We start from the raw sequence: 17,452 nt of genomic DNA, 5'->3' as shown, positions 1-17,452 counted from the left end.
GCTGCGGGGTGCCGCGTTTGGCGACGGACCGAGGCCGAGTTCCGGTCGGGCGGCGGGGAGTGCGGAACGGTGGGGTCGCGGTGGGTCGAACTTGCGGCCTTCTCCTCCGCCGGGTTTCCTGACACCAGTCAGGGCCCGGATTGCTGTGCGGGACTGGGGCTGCGCTGCGCTGTTTTGCCTAGAAGTCGTTCCCTCCTCGCCGCTGCTTTGCTTTCTTTTTCCCCCTCCTTAGGAGAAGCAGCCGTGCGATCTGTCACACGGACGTTGCATCCTGATGCCGTCTTGAAAGCTGCGTTTCTCACGGTGACTTTGGAAGGGTTTTCCTGACATCAGTTATTTGCTCGGTTCCGAGGCCAGCACCAGTTTGTTGCTGCCCAAAGCCAAGAGCTTCTCCCCACGGCTCGTACTGCTGTGTCTGGGTGCCTTCCCTGCACTTGGAGGACAATCCCATGTAAAAATGCTGCGCTATTGGGGCGAGATCCCGGTGCCATCCAACCAGGCCAACCGCAGCTCTTTCGACCTCCTCCAGCGTGAGTTCCGTACGGTGGAGGTTCAGGACCCTCCGCTGCACCAGCCGTCAGCCAACAAACCTCGGCCCACCACCATGCTGGACGTCCCCTCCGAGCCCTGCAGCCTCACCATCCACACCATCCAGCTCATCCAGCACAACCGGCGGCTGCGCAGCCTCATCGCCATGGCCCAAGCACAAAACCAGCAGCAAGCGGAGGGCATCAAGACAGAAGACAATGAACCTCTGCCCTCTCGTCCGGCCTCCCCACCTCTTCCTGATGACCTGCTTCCTCTGGACAGCAAGCCCCCCAAAATGCCATTCCAGTTGAGGCACAGTGACCCAGAGAGCGATTTCTACAGGTATGTGGTATTTCCTTGTTTCTTTTCAAGCTGGGTATTAGGAAAAATCTCTTCTCGGAAGGAGCAGCGAGATGTTGGAACAAGGCTGCCCAGGGAGGTGGCAGAGTCATCGCCATCCTTGAAGGTGTTCAGAAAATATGTGGATGTGGCACTGAGAGACCTGCCTAGTGGGCATGGTGATGGTGGGTTGGTGGTTAGACTAGATGACCTTAGTGGACTTTCCAACCTTAATGATTCTATGAATCCTGGCTGCAGGAAAGCTGAGTGTTTTTAAATATATGCGTTGTTTTGTCAGTTCACTAAGGCTGATGAATTGTGTGTAAAGAATAAAGCAGGCCTAGGAACAGGAAGATTGAGATGCCCACAACGTGCAAGTTGTTTAAAACAAATGTGTCTTTGCTTTCTATCTATAAAATGCAGATGTGTAATGCTGATTTCTGTCTCGTTAGCACTCAGCTTAACGTTTGTGAACAGTTTTGCCATCTTCATTGGTTTTTTGAGAAAGTTAGTTATTGAATGCAAAGTCTTTTGTATTTAGGTCACTTACAGCTAGACTGTATTCTCACAGTTCAGAAGAACTACACAACTGGCTGTTGGCTCATTAGCTTTAGATTCTGAGAATATGCTCTGCTAATTACTACTTGTAAGATCTCTGTGCCCAAAGATGCACGGTGCTGCGATCTCATCCTACTGTCAGTGTTTGTGGCCTGGTCACATATGGCAGTGAGTGCTGGTGAAGGGAGTTCCCATCTCTCCAACGCTGGCTCCACCAGCCATGGGCTTGAGGAAATAGAAAGGAAGGTTGCATTGCTCCTTTGCAGTCAATCTTTGATTACACAGCATTGCCACCTCCTCCTTGTCAACCCTCTGATGTACACTACTCAAAGCTCTTCACAGCTATGGATATAGAAATCATTTCTGAGGCACTGTAAAAATGACAAACATCTTCTTTCTAGCTTAGGCAGTAAACATCACAACAAAGATTTACGATTAAATGTTTAAATACATATTGCTCACACATTCATGTCCAATTTAACACTAGAATGGGGCATCGTATGGTAGAAGGAAAGGAAAAGGCAGGTGTTTCCAGTTTTAACCCTGGTATTATTTACGAGGAGATGCTCTATTTCCTGCAGGATCTCAGAGTTCCTCTTAGACTGTGCATTTAAATTCAGAGATTAATCCCCACTGTTCTTAAGGACTGATCCAATAGATGTGATATAGGAGAAAACAATACCTTTTATTTTTTTTCAGGTGTGGAAAGTTTACATCCATAAAATATCATTGGTTAAATGCGTCAGATCTTTAATGGCCTGCGTAGCATTCAATGATTTTAACTGAAAGACATTCCTTTTGGTAACATAGTCTCTCTGGATAGCAGAGTGAGACTTCAGTGCTGTTTTTGGAGGAACATGCTGTGCTGGTTTCAGCTGGGATAACAATTCAGATATTTCAAACTTGAATTCCTTTAGTATTCCTGAATGGGTTGCCATCTGGTCCTGGTGATTTGCAACTGTTGATGTTACAGTTCTTGGAATACGCAATAGGGGATTAACATTTGATTTTGGCTGGTACAGAAACAGAAGGTAAGCCTAAATCATCGTCTTCATCCTTCTGGGATGAAATAAAGTGATTTGCCTGAAGGGGTGAAGGGATATTCCGTGAGTATGAATATGAGTCCTGTACCTCCTGCTCTTTATGGCATTATGGTTTATAGAGCTGAAGCAGCCTTGTGTATCTTGCCTTGTGTATCTTCTGTACTGACCTCCCTGGTGCCTTCAGCTTTAACTTTAAATTTTCAGGGGCCCTAACGATGATTTGGGGGCCGCTTTGCACTTTTGCTGTCCCTTGGGAGTCTCCGCGGTGCTGGTAAACAAATGTTATTTAACAGTCAACCACATGGGGGAGTATAAGGACTAGATTGCAAAGTGTAGATAGGCGGTTTCGACATGAAATGCTTTGTGGCCGACCGATTTGTTATAGGACGTGGTATAGGGTGTAATTTAACTGTGTTCCTGCTAAACCAAACACGTTTCTGCTTTTCTGGGAGGCAAGCTTTTAGTTTGCTGTTGCATGTTTGCTGTTTTAATACACGTACATGAAGAACAGCATCTATTCTTATAGGATTAAAAATAAAGTTACAAGATTTGTTCGTGCTTGTTTTTAGTGGGTAAAACAATTGAGGGAGGACTGTTCTTCTTGATATTGCTTAGTTTTACAATGCCTTTTAAGTGTCATTGTCAGAGTTACGGTGTTAGACTAAATGCATGTTTTAGTTCCATTGTCTTTAGTGGTAACTTAGGTCTCAGAAGCAGTGTGTAGGTATGTTTGTCCATAGGAAGAAAGGAGGAGTGGCCAGCTTGAATTAGACTACAAGTTTCTTCTGCCTTCTGCCCCACACCATATCCGTAATCCCCATTTCCACATCCCTTTTGTGGCGTGGAGGAGGCAGAACCTGATTTACTGCTATTTTTCAGTTGTTCTGATTTTTTCAACCCCCTTCAGAAATCTGTGCCAGCAGCAGATTTCATTAGGACTCTGTTCTTTTTCTGCATTTTTTCAAGCTGTGGATAAGTATGTGGGAAAAAATCTTTGACTCTGGCACAGATCCCTGAGGAATGTCCTTAGCTTTCCAGTGTACATCTCTTATATACTTGCTTGTCAGTGGCTTTGGAGGGCTGTGGCAGCCTTGTGAAGCAGGTTTTCCACTTACAGGAGCTGTCTGGAGTCTTTCTGAAAGTATCTTATTTACTCATCTGTCCTCTAACTCTGTTCTTATCATTCCTGTGAATTTCCCTGATGTACCAGAATAGTACAGGCTTACCAGCCTGTAGTTTTTCATATATTTTTTTCCCCCCTGAATATATTGAAAGAGTGTTTTCGCACTTTCTACCTACTGGTTCTCATGGGCTGTGGCACTTTAAAGCAAGAGGTGATTCACCACAGCTATTCACATGTTTCATCCCTGAATTCCTCTAGTATTCCTGGCTGGGTTGCCATCTGGTCCCGGTAATTTGCAACTGTTGATGTTACAGTTCTTGGAATACACAATAGGAGATTAACATTTGATTTTGGCTGATATAAAAACAGAAGGTAAATTTAAAGCATAGTTGATGAGGAATAAGTAAGGAACTGTAACATACAACTGCCATTTCAACAGGAGATTCTTACCATAATATGGCTGATAGCTCTTCCTTCCTCTGTGTTCAGCTTTCCACTGTTAATATGGATCCACTGTAGAAAGAAACCTAACTTTATCATTTTTTGTGTGTGTGTATGTATACATGGTTGCTTTCTTAATGGATTTCTCTGTCATTCTCTCATTTGTGTTCCTGACCACATCATGTTTGTGCTTTGTATTGAACTGAGAATTGTACTGGGAGCTCGCAATGGGAAGACAGCTCATGGCAGAAGGTCTAATAGTTTAGTGTTCGTACAGAGGTAGGGAAGTGTGTGTTGGTGGGATAGCTAGGTTAGCATTGAGGGAGGATTTGGAGCAGTAGAAATCAGAGCAGGCAGAACATGCTTAGCCTGTTGGATAAAGCATTTCATTTCCATCTCCTAAACTTTATGCTGTTCTGTGTTGTCCCACTGGGACCTAATTTATTTTCCAAATGTTAGCTATTGCCTGTTGCCATTATCTACTGAACAGTTTCTGTGTATACCTGCGCATCCTCCTGCAGGCATAGCAGAGCTATTTGAAAAGAGACTTATTCAGGATGAGGTGAAAAGAGGCCCTTTCTCAAAAGGAAGCTTATTTTTCATTTTGAGTTGGTGTTTTTTGTTCTCTGATGCACTCCCTGATCATTATAATCTCTTTTTTACTGATGTTCTCCTTTATTTTATTGTATTGGGAAAGATGGCAGTGAAATGACCTTGATGCACCTAATTTGGTAGAAATTCAGCTCTACGATGAAATGTTTCATAAAACGAATGTGTTCGTAAGAAAACAATCCCTCCCTCCATCTGCCACTAGCTTATGCTCTCCTGTGTGGGGGAAGAGCACCTCAGTCCATTACCTCAGGTGAGTAAGCCTCAGCTGTTGATCTTTGTACTGACTCAGCCAAGCACTTTCTTTCCCCTGAGGTGGCACAGCAAATGGACCATAAGCTCTCCCTTCCTTTAAGAAAAAAGTCTTTACAGGAGAGAAGCTTGGGTGAATGGACTGTGGTGCCTTTGGGGGGATGACTGTGTCATGTTAACTGGCTGACGCAGAAAATGAGCCTTTTGTTAGCTCTGAAACCTTATGAATAATGAAAATAAGCTCCATTTGTATAAACTGGTCATTTTTCTCTTGTGTGTTGGTGCAAAGTTCTGCATGTTGCAGATGGTTTGGTTGCAATGGGAGAAGGCTCAGCTTTGGACCTGATGAATTTGTATCTTGGCAGGTTGATTTCTGTCTGGAACGCCATCTAATGTTGTTGAACCATGGAAATGTTGGGAATACAAAACTGAAGAGTGAGAAGGTGGCCAGTGTTTGTGATAAGTTTCATGCTGTATCCTCCACAGAGATGATTACCTCCAAGTCATAGGCCTAACTGCTGGTCTTGCTGATCTGTGGTGACAGAATTGTAGGGATTAAAGCTTTCTTGTTTACTTGAGGTTAACATGACATTGGTAATATAGGCTTGGTTTCAGATGGCAGTTGGATGGTAGAGTGCCATTCTGCATAATATTATTTGGGGGGTTGCTCTTGGAGGTGTTGGGCATCAGGGTGAAATCTAAGACCAGTACACTTTACCTGTGATGACTGGAGGAAAGAAGCCGTTTGCTGGAAAGACTTGGCATTAGATAGATGTTCTCAATTTAAATGTGTCTGTATGCCCATTCTTGTTTATTTTTCATCCTATTAGATGGTACCTGGAAGTTAAAGGAGATGAAGAAAAAAGATGTTGTTTTCTGTTAATGTCTATAGCAATGCTTCCATTTTTTTTCCTGTCTAATCAGGTTTTTAATCATCTTCCCCTTATTGTTTGTTGTGGAAAACATGAAATCAAGGGAAGAAAAAATAAGAAAAACAAAACAAAATTGATTGACCTTAGCAAGAACAAGAGGTGTGGAGTTGGATTTGAGTACAGTACCTAAAATTTCTCTCTGTCTTTAATTGATTAGACTTCAAGTTGATTATATCCCTTTCAGCACGGTGACCTAGCTGCATTTTAATGCTGGCAATTAGTTTCTTCTCCTCCAGGAATTTAAAAGAGACATGACGTTCTGTGCTGCTTTCTGAACAGTGATATGCATTCCTATGTGTATATCCTCTTCAGAATTGGCTGAATATTCTGCTTGGGCTGCCACATTTTGTGTCCAGCTTAAGTTTGCCCTTATTGCTTTGTGTGATTGGCAAAACATCAATGGCATCTATTTGTTTCTGTTTGGTTTTTCCCCCCCTTTTTTTTTCCATTTTGTTTTGTTGTAACCTCCTTTTCCTGGTATTGTCATATGGCTCTTTGTAAGCTGCAGAAGTCTGTCCCTGGGAGATGGAGGGGATAGTTAGGGAGATGTAAAAACAGCACGGATGACACTTGGTTTAGAAGGGAACTGATGAGCTTTTAATTCATTTTGACAGAGCACCGGCTGTTTTCTTTCCACAGTACTCACATAATTGAGTAGGGAACTGGGATGTGAGTCATTTTCCAGCAATTAATAGCTGGGATGAATCCATGACCTGAGATCCGCATGCTGTTCTTAATATTCTCTTAGTAATATCGTCACCTGCAGCTCTTAATATAGTGTGCTTGCCACCCCTCTGCCTCTTTACTTGAATAAGCAGAAAGTGTTGAGCTGAGCTGGTGTTCTTGAAAATGAACCTTTGGGCTTTGGTCCTTATAGCTCTGGGCTTAACCTCCCATTGGCAGTTCTCTGAAATGTTATCTTTTCTATTGCTGTGTTTCAGTGGTTTTGTATGGGTCCGTTCTGAGGATCAGTGGGAGCTGCGGCTCTGTGACCCAGTGCCTTAATGAGGCTGAAAGGTTCTCAATTCCTTGTTGAAGAAGCAGAGTAGTGAGAATTTTACCAAGACCACTGGTACCTTCTATGTAAATCATTGGTGTTGCCTACGTGCTGTTTAATCAGGTCTTGTTACTGGAGAGACTGCATAAATAGTGTATGGGGAGAGTGAGATGAAGTCTCAGAGTGGGCTGAATGAGATGTTGGAAGAAATTGATCAGAAACAAATGAAGGGTGAAATTGCTAGCATTCTTCACCCATTGATTCCGAATGGAGTGGAAGAAAGTAAATAAATACCGTATTTAGCAAAAGGACACTTGATTTCTGACATCAGCAGCTGGGGATTGTAGTGGGTGAATAAATTGCATAAGTTTAATTGTGAGTTTAGAAATATGGTAGAAATGTGTTTCCATTTCTTGCTAAAACTCCTACCTCATCTTCTCTTTTTTCCTACATGGAACATCTACTTGTTTACACACCGTGTTGAAAAATTTGGTTGACTGACTGTAACTGAATGATGTGGGAAATGCTCATGTCAGTCCTCCTGTCTCCTCTGTCCTACACTGTCACATATTTCTGCTTAGCAGAACAGAGAAAAGCAGTCTCAGGCCCAAGGCCAAGGAGTGCTGCTTTTAAGGCAGAAGCTCTGCAGGCTTCCTGGGAGGCTTCAGGTTTACTTGTTGTGTCACAATTTGGGATACCTTATTCTTTGTCATACTCTGTGATTATTGGGAGTAAGGATATAGAAGTGGTCTTTCTGGCTACAGTATAGCTTTATGAACTGTTCCCATTTCTGACTCTTTATGTGTGTCTTGTGCATTATAAATTCAAATCTTGTCTGTCCCAGAAGCCTTTGTATCTGACTATTAGGCCTATGACATCAGAGATAATAAGGAAGAGAAATGTAATTGACTGAGAGGGGAAATTATTTGCATTTGTTATTTAAAATGCCTTTTTTGTTGTTGTTTGTGTCAAGCACCCGTTTAATTCACATCTCTAGGAGAAAAGCTCTTTGGTGGGAAGGGAGTTGCTTAAGGATTCAGAAGATTTGCATCCCACACTTATGAATCACCCAAGGATTCTTATGACATTAAAAGTGAAAATGGGACTCGGTAGCACTGATTTGGAGGGAAAGGGAAGGAGGGAAAGTTGATAAACCTGTGCTAGATGTATTCTTATGTAAAGGAGAAACTGAGCTGAACCCCAAACAAGTTGCTTTCCCTCTGTAGATCGTGTTCATACTGAAAGTATGTTTTGAACTGAGTAATTAGTTTAGTTTTTGGAGGTGTGCTATTTTTCTCCTTTCTGCTTTTTTTTTTTAGAGGAAAAGGGGAGCCTGTGACTGAGCTGAGTTGGTCCTCCTGCCGGCAGCTTCTCTACCAGTCAATGGCCACTATTCTGGCTCACACGGGCTTTGAGTGTGCCAACGAGAGTGTCCTGGAGACCCTGACAGATATAGCCCACGAGTACTGCTTGAAGTTCACCAAACTGCTGCGCTTTGCTGTGGATCGAGAAGCCCGACTTGGGCACACCCCTTTCCCGGATGTCATGGAGCAGGTCTTTCATGAAGTGGGCATTGGCAGTGTGCTCTCACTGCAGAAGTTCTGGCAGCACCGCATTAAGGATTATCACAGCTATATGCTTCAGGTGAGAGGAGCAGTGGCGAGTGGGTAGCACCAAGATGCGTGGCTCCAGTACAATTGTATATTCCTCTAACAGTATTGAGGTTTTCCAATTAGAAAACCTCATGGTATGGAAAAGAGTCAGAAAGGAAAAGGGAAATAGGATTTTTTTGGTGGAGATGACTTATTTCTGTCCCTACAGAGGCTAAGAGTGTTGTGTTGATAGTTTAGGTTTAATCGGGGGGACCCCCAGCTGTGTAATGACCCAAAGTCGAAGTGATGTCAGTAAGATTAACTGAATTTTTTGCTTTAATGAGACTTTTGTCTACTTACCATTTCATAAAATAAGGATGCCTTGTGTTGGCATTAACAAGGGGTGGCTCGCTAAAGCAATTAGTTTATAGGACTAGTACTGTGTTGAATGAGTTATTTAGCAAGATCTCCCAGTCTACAGGGAACTGTACTTCTGTGGAGAAAGGAGAGGGGTTGTTAAATCTCTTGGAAGTGAGAGGTGCCATATAAACGTGGGTTGTATGAGTAAGGGCATAGTTTTTCTTGGTCTGTGTGAAACTGAATGTGCATTTTACTTAAGTGACAGAAGAGTTACAAGAATGCAAGAGTTGATCTGGGAATTTTAGACAAAATTATCACAAACCGAGACTTGAATCAAGCAGGTAGACCATGACCAAAGGCAAGACCTACCACAAATAATCTTTCTCTTCCTCGTCATGCTGTATGAAAGTGCTAGTTGACTCATCTTGGAACAGCTGCTCGTGCTCCTTCTTATCCCAGGGTTGTCACCTTGTGTGTTACAGAGGTAGCATAAATCAGAGACATCTATAACTAACTACGTGTAGTATGTGAATTGTGATGGACTTTGGCTTGTGCATAAAAATAGCGTCATCAAGATTTGTCCTCATTAAAAGTGTTTTTATTCCAAGGGACTGATTACATGATTGCTTTAGTTAAAAAATACTCCTGTGCTGTTGTGTGTTTATTTATTTATTTAATGTCCTCCCTGGTTTGAAGGGCTGTGTAGCTGCTTGTAGTTTAATGGTTGCATCCTGATGCCCAGGTGTTGTTTCCTTCTGAAATTTGGGTTTTCTGTATCATTCAGCTGATGTAATTCACTTTCATCCCACAGCTGGTTGTTGTCTTACTTACTCTGATTTTCATATAGGCGAAGGTCCACGCTAACTTCTGTATTTAGAAACCTTATCTAGAAGGGGAAAATAAGCTCTGCTGTTATTTTTCTTCCTTGCTTCTTGTTTGAAAAGACCTGGGGATTTTCCTGATCAGTTGACTGAATGTTGGGATTCAAGTGGTACAAACAAGTACTTGTTAGAAGCAGACTAAATCTGGAAGTCTTAATTTAATTAATAATTAATCTCCTCTGTAGCTGACAACTGGGTATTTGTTCAGCCATATCAGACAATAATATTCTAAGTGGAAAGCACACTGCAATGTAACTGTCATTGAAATCACTGTGACCTTTCCTCTTTTTTTTCTCTATCTCCTCTGATCTTTGACAGGTTAGCAAGCAGCTCTCTGAAGAGTATGAGAAGATTGTCAACCCTGAAAAGGCAGCAGAAGACACAAAGCCTGTGAAGATTAAGGAGGAGCCTGTTAGTGATATCACATTCCCCATAAGCGAGGAGCTGGAAGGAGATCTTGCTTCTGGTGACCAGTCTTTGCCCGTTGGAGTTCTTGGAGCTCAAAGCGAGCGATTTTCTGCAAATTTGGAAGTAGAAGCTTCCCCGCAGACTTCAGGTAGTTGCTTGTTGTAACTACTAGAAACAGTCCCTCGGCTGTTCCGAGTGATCAGATAGTGACAGGACAAGAGGGAACAGTTTCAAACAATAAAAAGGGAAATTATGATTAGATGTTAGGAGGAAATTCTTCGCTGAGAGGGTGGTGAGGTACTGGAACAAATTGCCTATGGGTATTCCATCCCTGGTTGTGGTCAAGGCCAGGTTCAATGGGGCTTTGAGCAGCCTGGTCTAATGGAATGTTCCCTGTCCATGGCAGGGAGTTCGGAACTAGATGATCTTTAACGTTGCTTCCAAGCCAAGTCATTTCCCCTGAAGAACACAAAATAGCTTGTTTATATGATGTTTATTTTTAAGGTATGGTCATTCTTGACTTTATTATTGGTTGCTACAGAAGTGAGTACTGGGGTCTTTCTCCCAGTCTGATGTAATGAAGACAGAAATAACCAGAGTTTTATTCTCATTTCTGCTCAGGAGAAGTAGGAGTATAGGTGTGGAGTTCCTTTTTTTCCTTGTTTTAGTTTTGTTTTGTACTTATTTTCCTGAGTAGTCTGGAATTCTTGTCCAGAGTTTCGTGTTACTGAGATGTTGAAGGCTGTGTTCCTTGTGACTGGAATAAATTCAGGACTTTATGTAGATTAGGCACTGAATGAGTTTGGAAAATATTAATGATTCTTGTGCAGTCCTCTATATTTGGAAGACATCCTGGTAGTGACAGCCATTGCTTTAAGAAAGTTTATCATTGGTCTCAGTGAAATGTGCTTGTTCCAGTCTCTCCTCCTCTTTCAGGTTTCCTGAAAGCCTGCTGTAGGTTTTCTGCCACCATGGAAAGGGAAACAATGAGTGAAGTTGTTATGGGGACTGTACTCTGTTTCTTAAAGTCATCCCTATATGTTGGCATTGAAGCACGCTGGTGGCCGGCACTGAACAGTGTGCTGCTACTGTACTGTTTCCGTGTCTACATATGCCAGTTTTATTCTTCCTTCAAAAACAAAGAGTTATCTGTTTGTTTGTTTTTTTATAGAACCTTCTGAGCTCTACCAGTCTTTGCAATAATGTTTCCCTTAAAAATCTGGTTAAAAACAATGAAACATTAACCTTAACTTATGTATTATGTTTTGAGTGCTGAGCGTGCCTCTCAGTTTCTTAGCTCTTTTAAAAAATAGCATATTCTGTTGAAGTAATAAAAAAACAGGAGTAAAAACACAGAAGCGACACAAATCCATCTGATGTGTTTCTGAAAGCTTGTATTGTTTTCCATAGTACTTCTGAGATGTGAAGTGCTCACGTTTTTGCAGGGGAGAGAATAGCAGGTTCTTCTGGCTCATCTGGGGTTGCAAGTGATTCATTTGGAAAGCTTGGTATAATGTCTACCACTTGAGACCCAGAGGTTAGCATGCTAGCTGTATATTAAATGCCTCTTGCCTCTCTGATACTGAATTGATGTTTTCTAATTAAGAATACAAGTGCTCTGTTCCTCTCTGAAAATCCCTCTTCACTTCACAAGGGTCTTTGGAAATCTCATCGCTGTAAGAAGTCCCAGTCTAGAGATGGGCAGGCTGGAGAGTGTAATATCACCAGAAGTGAGAGAAAGCTGCTGCAATTAGGATACCGCCAGCTCAAATATGCAAGTGTGAGACCTGTAGGGAGGGCAGTAGTGCAACGGTGTCAGATGGTGAGATGTCCTTTCAGCCTTCTCTGTTCGGCATGTGTTTTTGTTTATGCCAGGGCTTACAATTGTGGGCTAGTTGCCTAATTTCAGTGCAGCTGCAGAAATGGAGGCCAAATTGGGGATCTTGTTCCTCCACCCAGACAGACAAATGAGGATTAGCTCATTTGTAAAGTACTTGGAAGCTGAAGTGCTTTGAAGATGAAATGCGCAGTGTCACTGCTTAAGTACTGTTAGTCCTTAGTGACACTCTTGATGACAGATAATAGAGCTGAAGGGAATAAGGTTGAGCGATGCAGAGCAATTGATGAAAGAAAGAAACAATAAGTTTAGTGAGCACCTTTGATTATTGTGCAGGCTGGAGCTGCAACTCTGTGGAACTAACAGCATTTTAATGATGTGTCCACTGTTGCTGAGAGGAATACATTCACTTGTGGTTAACAGAAAAACAACTTTTCAATAAGGCAGCTGGACATCAGCAAGCACTTCAGCTCTGGCTTTCTATCTGACTACTGATCTGATGTAGGTTGTGTTGTCTGCCCTTGCTCCCTAAGCCCTAGTTTGGGCTTCCTGGCTAGATTAGATAAAGATTCCCCATTCCTACATAAAGGAAAGTTTACAATACAAACAGGTTGGAAGACTTGTTCTTGGTGTAACTACTTATTACTAAGGAAATATTGATAGGTGTATGTTAGTAACAGGGAATTGTAATAATACATCCAAGAGGTTTGGTTGTGATTTAAACAGTTGCAAAACTTAAGAAAACCTAGTTTCTTAGTTTGTTTTATTTTCCATATGCATTTAACCCCTCAAAAGAGGGATCAAATGTAAAAGTGAAAGAAGATTTTAGGCTTTGGTAAGATTTGGGCTTATTATGTGCATGTCAGCAAGGGGCCCAATTATTATGTTTTTAACAGGATTTTTGTCTCTCTTAAAACTTTAAATAAGAAGATATAATGCAATCTATAATTACTACTCTTGGGGACAAAGCATTTGCTGTTTTTAAGAAGCATGGTTTCATAATCTTAGAAAATCCTCAGTCTGCTCACAGTTTGCACACTAGTCCAAATGAAAAACAAAACTAACAAAAGCGTGTTACACTAGAATGGATTGGCCTGTCTTCCTCTGTGGGATGGATTAAAAATGGGAAGAGTCCTCTTGAGTGTGTATCTGGCCACTCGTGTGATAAGAACTCATTCATTGTTGCTGTCGAGTTACATTCAAACAGGTTTTAGAGGAATTAAACATATATGACCTGTGTTTTGAACCATACTGATTAGAGTCTTAGAAGAGGGTGGATTTAGCATTTGTTATCTTCAGTGAATATCCTCCCTCAGATCTGTTACTCTTGTTAGAAGTTAGGAGAAAAGGGAGCATGCAAATGACACAGGGCAAAGATTTGCTTTAGGTTGCTAATTGAACCTTCAGAGCACCCTGAAGATGTTTGTTTTGTGCTCCAAGGTTTGAAAAGTTATTACTGATTTACTTTTTTTGTTTGTTTGTTTTTTACATTTGTTTGTAGTGAGGGAGCAGGGAAAAGCAGGTTGAATATAAGGAAAAAAATTTCTTCTCTGAAAAGAGCTGTCAGGCATTGCAATGTGCTGCCCAGGGAAATGGTAGTCAAGAAATGCTTAGGTCTTGTACTAAGTGACCTGGCTTACTGGGGAGATGCTGGTGGTAGGTGGACAGTTGGAGTGGATGAGCTTGGAGATCTTTTTCAGCCATGGTGATTCTATGATTCTATGGTGGCAATCCAAGGACGATCCTCCATGTTAATTTAGATAAAATACTTGATGATTTTCTCTGTGTTTTAATGGAATTGTTTTAATTAGCTGTTTACAAAAATCCATATGATTCCCTGGACTGTTTAACTTCTTTCTTTGTAAAGATGACCTGGGACTGTTTCCAGTCTCCAGTTTCCTTGCACAGATTCCCCTTATCTGAGAGCAGCTGAGGTTTACCTTGGCATAATGGGAGACATCAAAAAGCAGTGTTTTCTATCGGCAGCTCTGGAACCACGACAAGGACACATGGCACACTTTCGCCCCTCTTGTTTGTATAATGTCCTCAGTAATATGCTTTAACTTTTAGCTAGCCCTGAAGAGGTCAAGTGGTTGGACCAGATGATCTTTAAAGGTCCCTTACAACCATTCTGTTCCATTATAAGTCCTGCTTGTACAGTCTGTGTGCTGCTGGCATATGCATTGCTGCTGAGACACTCCTTCCTTTTTATTTCAAAGTTGTTATTTTTCATGGAGGAAAACACACAGAAAATAGCATTGTATTTGCTCTGAAAACATAGCATCGTATTTTTTTTACAGCTGAAACTACTAGGCTATTAAAAAACAAAAGCCGCCATATATTGTTTTTAATTTATTCTTTCATACTGGTTGATGGTTATTCTCCAGACAATTTCAGCTGTAGGTTTGCTTTTACTTCTCTACTGGTGCCACTGTCCCTTGTATCTGCTAACTGTTGTAATTTATCCTTTTACTTTGTTGTTAATGTATGGTTTTCTTTCTCTAGGGGCAGAGGTAAATGCTTCCCCACTCTGGAACTTGGCACAGGTGAAAATGGAACCACAGGAAAATGAGGAATCCAATGTACATGGCCATGGGGTCCTAGGCAGTGATGTCTTTGAGGAGCCTATGTCAGGCATGAGTGAAGCTGGGATAGCACAGAGTCCCAATGGCTCTGAGAGCAGCTATGGTTCTCATTCTGCTGACAGTCTGATGGGATCCTCACCTGTCTTCAACCAGCGCTGCAAGAAAAAGATGAAGAAGATGTGAAGAAGGGGAGCCTTTTGATTTAGTTCTGACGGACTTGAAACAAACCAAGACAGTTCTATGATGGCTATAATGTATAAATGGGGCTGGCCCTGTTGTATGAGGGAGCTTGCATGAAATCATTATGAGAGGTTTGATGTGTGGTGCGCTTCGTCTCCCCTCATAGCTGGCTTCCGTACTTATGAGATTGAAGATAACTGTATGCATTCGATGGCGTCGTGGCTTGTTTTGGCAGACTGATGGGGAAGTTACAAGTGAAAAAGTTGTGAGGAGATTTGTTAAGTCTTGGAATCGCTGAATAATTAGGACTGGAGCTTTCTGGTCCAGCCAAGGCAAATAGAGCAGGTTGTTTAGGACCTCATTGAGTTTTGAATATCTGCAAGGATGGTGGGACTAAAGCTCTCTGGGCAACATTTGCCAGTATTTGACTACCCTCGCAGGGAAAAAATTATTATTGCATCCAGCTGAAATTTTCATGTTTCAACTTGTTGCTTCATTTTCCATCACTGTTCATCTCAGAGTTCAGTCTGACTTCATCTTCTCTAACATGCATATTAAGTGGTTGTATATAACAATGAGATCTCTCCTTAGCTTTTCCTCTTCTTATATCTGAAAAAACCAAGCTCCCTCAGCCTCTCCTTTTCTCGTGCTACAGTTCCCTAACAATCTTAGTGGCTTTCCAAGAAAATTGCTGCAGTGCCCTTATTGTAAGACGAAGCGTGAAAGTGGATGAAGTCCTCCAGTTAAGGTCTCACAAATACAATATAGAGAGAAATAATAATTTCAACATGCTGGCCACACAATTGCTAACTGTTGCCAGCAACAAGACAGTGTCAAGTAGGGTAATTTTACTGGTGGGGAGAACCTTCACTGATGATGATGACCTGGCAGAGATGCTGGAGGGTGGCCCTACAGTGTCATCAGCTAGCTCCTTTGGTGCCTTCAAATGCATCTTGTCTGTTTACATGGACTTGTGAGCATCCTGATGGCTGAAGCTCCTGCTAACTCAGGCTTCCTTTGCTCTACGTAATACTCTTCTAGTAGACCCAGCGGGCAGACCAAACAGTGAAAGTGTGTATGGTGTTGAGTACATCAATTTCAAATTGCAGCCTTTGTTTCCAGGTTGTTGAACAGCAAACCCACATTTTCCTTAACCTTTCTTTTGCTTCCAGTGTGCAATGTCCTTCTTCACATTTCTATGGGTTTCAACTCTAGCTGAACTTTGCCTTACCTAATTGGACTGTGTCTTTATATCTCTCCTGGCCAGCCCATTGTCATTTTCATGTCTTTGTACTTTTTCTGTACATCTGAGCTCAGTCAGGAGTTCCTTGGTTACTTGTGCTGGCTTTCTGTCAGGCCTGCTTTAGCTTTTGCTCATCAGAATGGATGGTTCTACTCTTAATCTACTCTCTACTCTACAATCTTTGAAGGTAAGACAGCACTCTTGGGCCACCTGTGGAGACGAGGGTTGTCCCTCATGAGAGCCCAGCAAGATGTTCCTTGAGAAAAATATCTTCTGAATGTCCAAAGCTCTGTTTGTCTTGTATACATTTCTCAAGATTTTAAATCCACAATTCCCTGTTTGCAGAAGCCCAGGACCTTCAAGATTCTTCTTACTGACAAGACCAGTGGAGCTTCTTCCTTAGCTTCTCAATTGTTTAATCAGGGAAGTTGACAACCAACTGTTTAAGGTAGGGTTTTCAGAGAGAATATAGCAGCTATTGCTATTGGTTTGAGACAGTGCTGTCAGTGCAAACTTTTCCTTCACTCTTACTGGATTGAGTGTAGCCACTTCAGGCCAGTTGCTATCTTGACAACTTAGTCTGAAGCAGAATCTATTTTACAGCTTGCTTTTATGGCTCAGCTGACTGATGACAGTTTTTGTTCTGCACAGTCTTCAGTTGATCAACTCAGTCTTTATCTTGATTCAGTGAGCATCTCTCTCAAAAGAAGCTAGCATGAACACGAATCAAGACTGAACAGTCATTTAAACTGGCTTTATACCCGTAACCCATTGGGATATTTGAGGGAGATTTATCAGACCTCCCATTTGTCCTTAGTATTGCAAGTTTATCTCTTGAAAGGATGAGCTCCAGGCATAGTATTTTTTTTTTTGTTTCCTTATAACATGCCTAGCTTTAGTTCTTTTTTCCTAACTGCATTTCTCCTCCATTTTGCAGAAGTGGAAGCCAAACATTAAATTCCTCTATGTCTAATAACAATGTGTGGCTACAGGCTTTTATGGACATTGGAGTTAAAATCGCCCATCATGGTCTTAAGGGATCCTCCTGGGAGGTAAATTCTAGCTATTTGAAGCCTAGTCAGTAGTTGAACAGAGGACCGGTGTATCAGGAAATCTTTATTTTGATTCCCTCTGAGTCACTATTAGGAACACTGTAATGCCCCTGTTTTCTCAACTGTAAAAAAAAAAAAAAAAGAAAAATAGTATTTGCTTCTTAGAAGTCTGTTGGAGATTTAGTTACTATTAAAAAAGGTACTTTGTTCCTTTAGAGAGTTTTGTTAGAGCTGTGAGCTTTTCTTCCATTTGGGTATGACTGCTGCTGGCTGGAATATGCTTCGGTAGACACTGAAATATTATTGACCTATATTATACTTGTTCATAATAAGCTGTTTTGTTTAAAACAAGTATAGGATGACTGTGCTATTTGACTGCCATAGTACAAAGAAAGCATTTTGGATGGTGTCCTCTGGCTGAACTTTAGACTTCCGCATCGAAATTTGTTGCTCAGGGCCCTATTTGCAGCTGAAGAGAAACAGTCATTTTTA

At 41.7% G+C, this 17,452-nt stretch overlaps 1 protein-coding gene across 2 annotated transcripts; it reads left to right on the top strand.

Annotated features, from left to right (window-relative positions):
- The first annotated feature begins 30 nt into the window (after positions 1 to 30).
- Positions 31 to 17,086, top strand: SUPT7L (SPT7 like, STAGA complex subunit gamma). 2 transcript variants are annotated; one of them, XR_011903054.1, is made up of 5 exons: positions 37 to 870; positions 8,142 to 8,466; positions 9,974 to 10,211; positions 14,406 to 15,838; positions 15,881 to 17,086. XR_011903054.1 is itself a non-coding variant. In XM_072331662.1 (4 exons), exons 1-4 carry the CDS (start codon positions 458 to 460, stop codon positions 14,666 to 14,668), a joined length of 1,239 nt encoding a protein of 412 aa, XP_072187763.1. In that variant the 5' UTR covers positions 31 to 457; the 3' UTR covers positions 14,669 to 17,086. The 2 variants fall into 2 exon arrangements, 1 of the variants encoding a protein (XP_072187763.1); XM_072331662.1 differs by having other exon boundaries at positions 31 to 870; positions 14,406 to 17,086.
- Positions 17,087 to 17,452: the final 366 nt, after the last annotated feature.

This window comes from Excalfactoria chinensis, chromosome 3 (genome assembly GCF_039878825.1).
Source record: "Excalfactoria chinensis isolate bCotChi1 chromosome 3, bCotChi1.hap2, whole genome shotgun sequence".
In the NCBI taxonomy this organism is placed as follows: domain Eukaryota; kingdom Metazoa; phylum Chordata; class Aves; order Galliformes; family Phasianidae; genus Excalfactoria; species Excalfactoria chinensis.
This window is presented reverse-complemented; position numbering and strand designations above follow the sequence as displayed.

Coding starts and splice junctions, on each gene's coding strand:
- SUPT7L (XM_072331662.1), top strand. CDS start 458: ATGCTGCGCTATTGGGGCGAGATCCCGGTGCCATCCAACCAGGCCAAC. Junction 871..8,141: donor CCAGAGAGCGATTTCTACAG/GTATGTGGTATT, acceptor TTTTTTTTTTAG/AGGAAAAGGGGAGCCTGTGA. Junction 8,467..9,973: donor ATCACAGCTATATGCTTCAG/GTGAGAGGAGCA, acceptor GATCTTTGACAG/GTTAGCAAGCAGCTCTCTGA.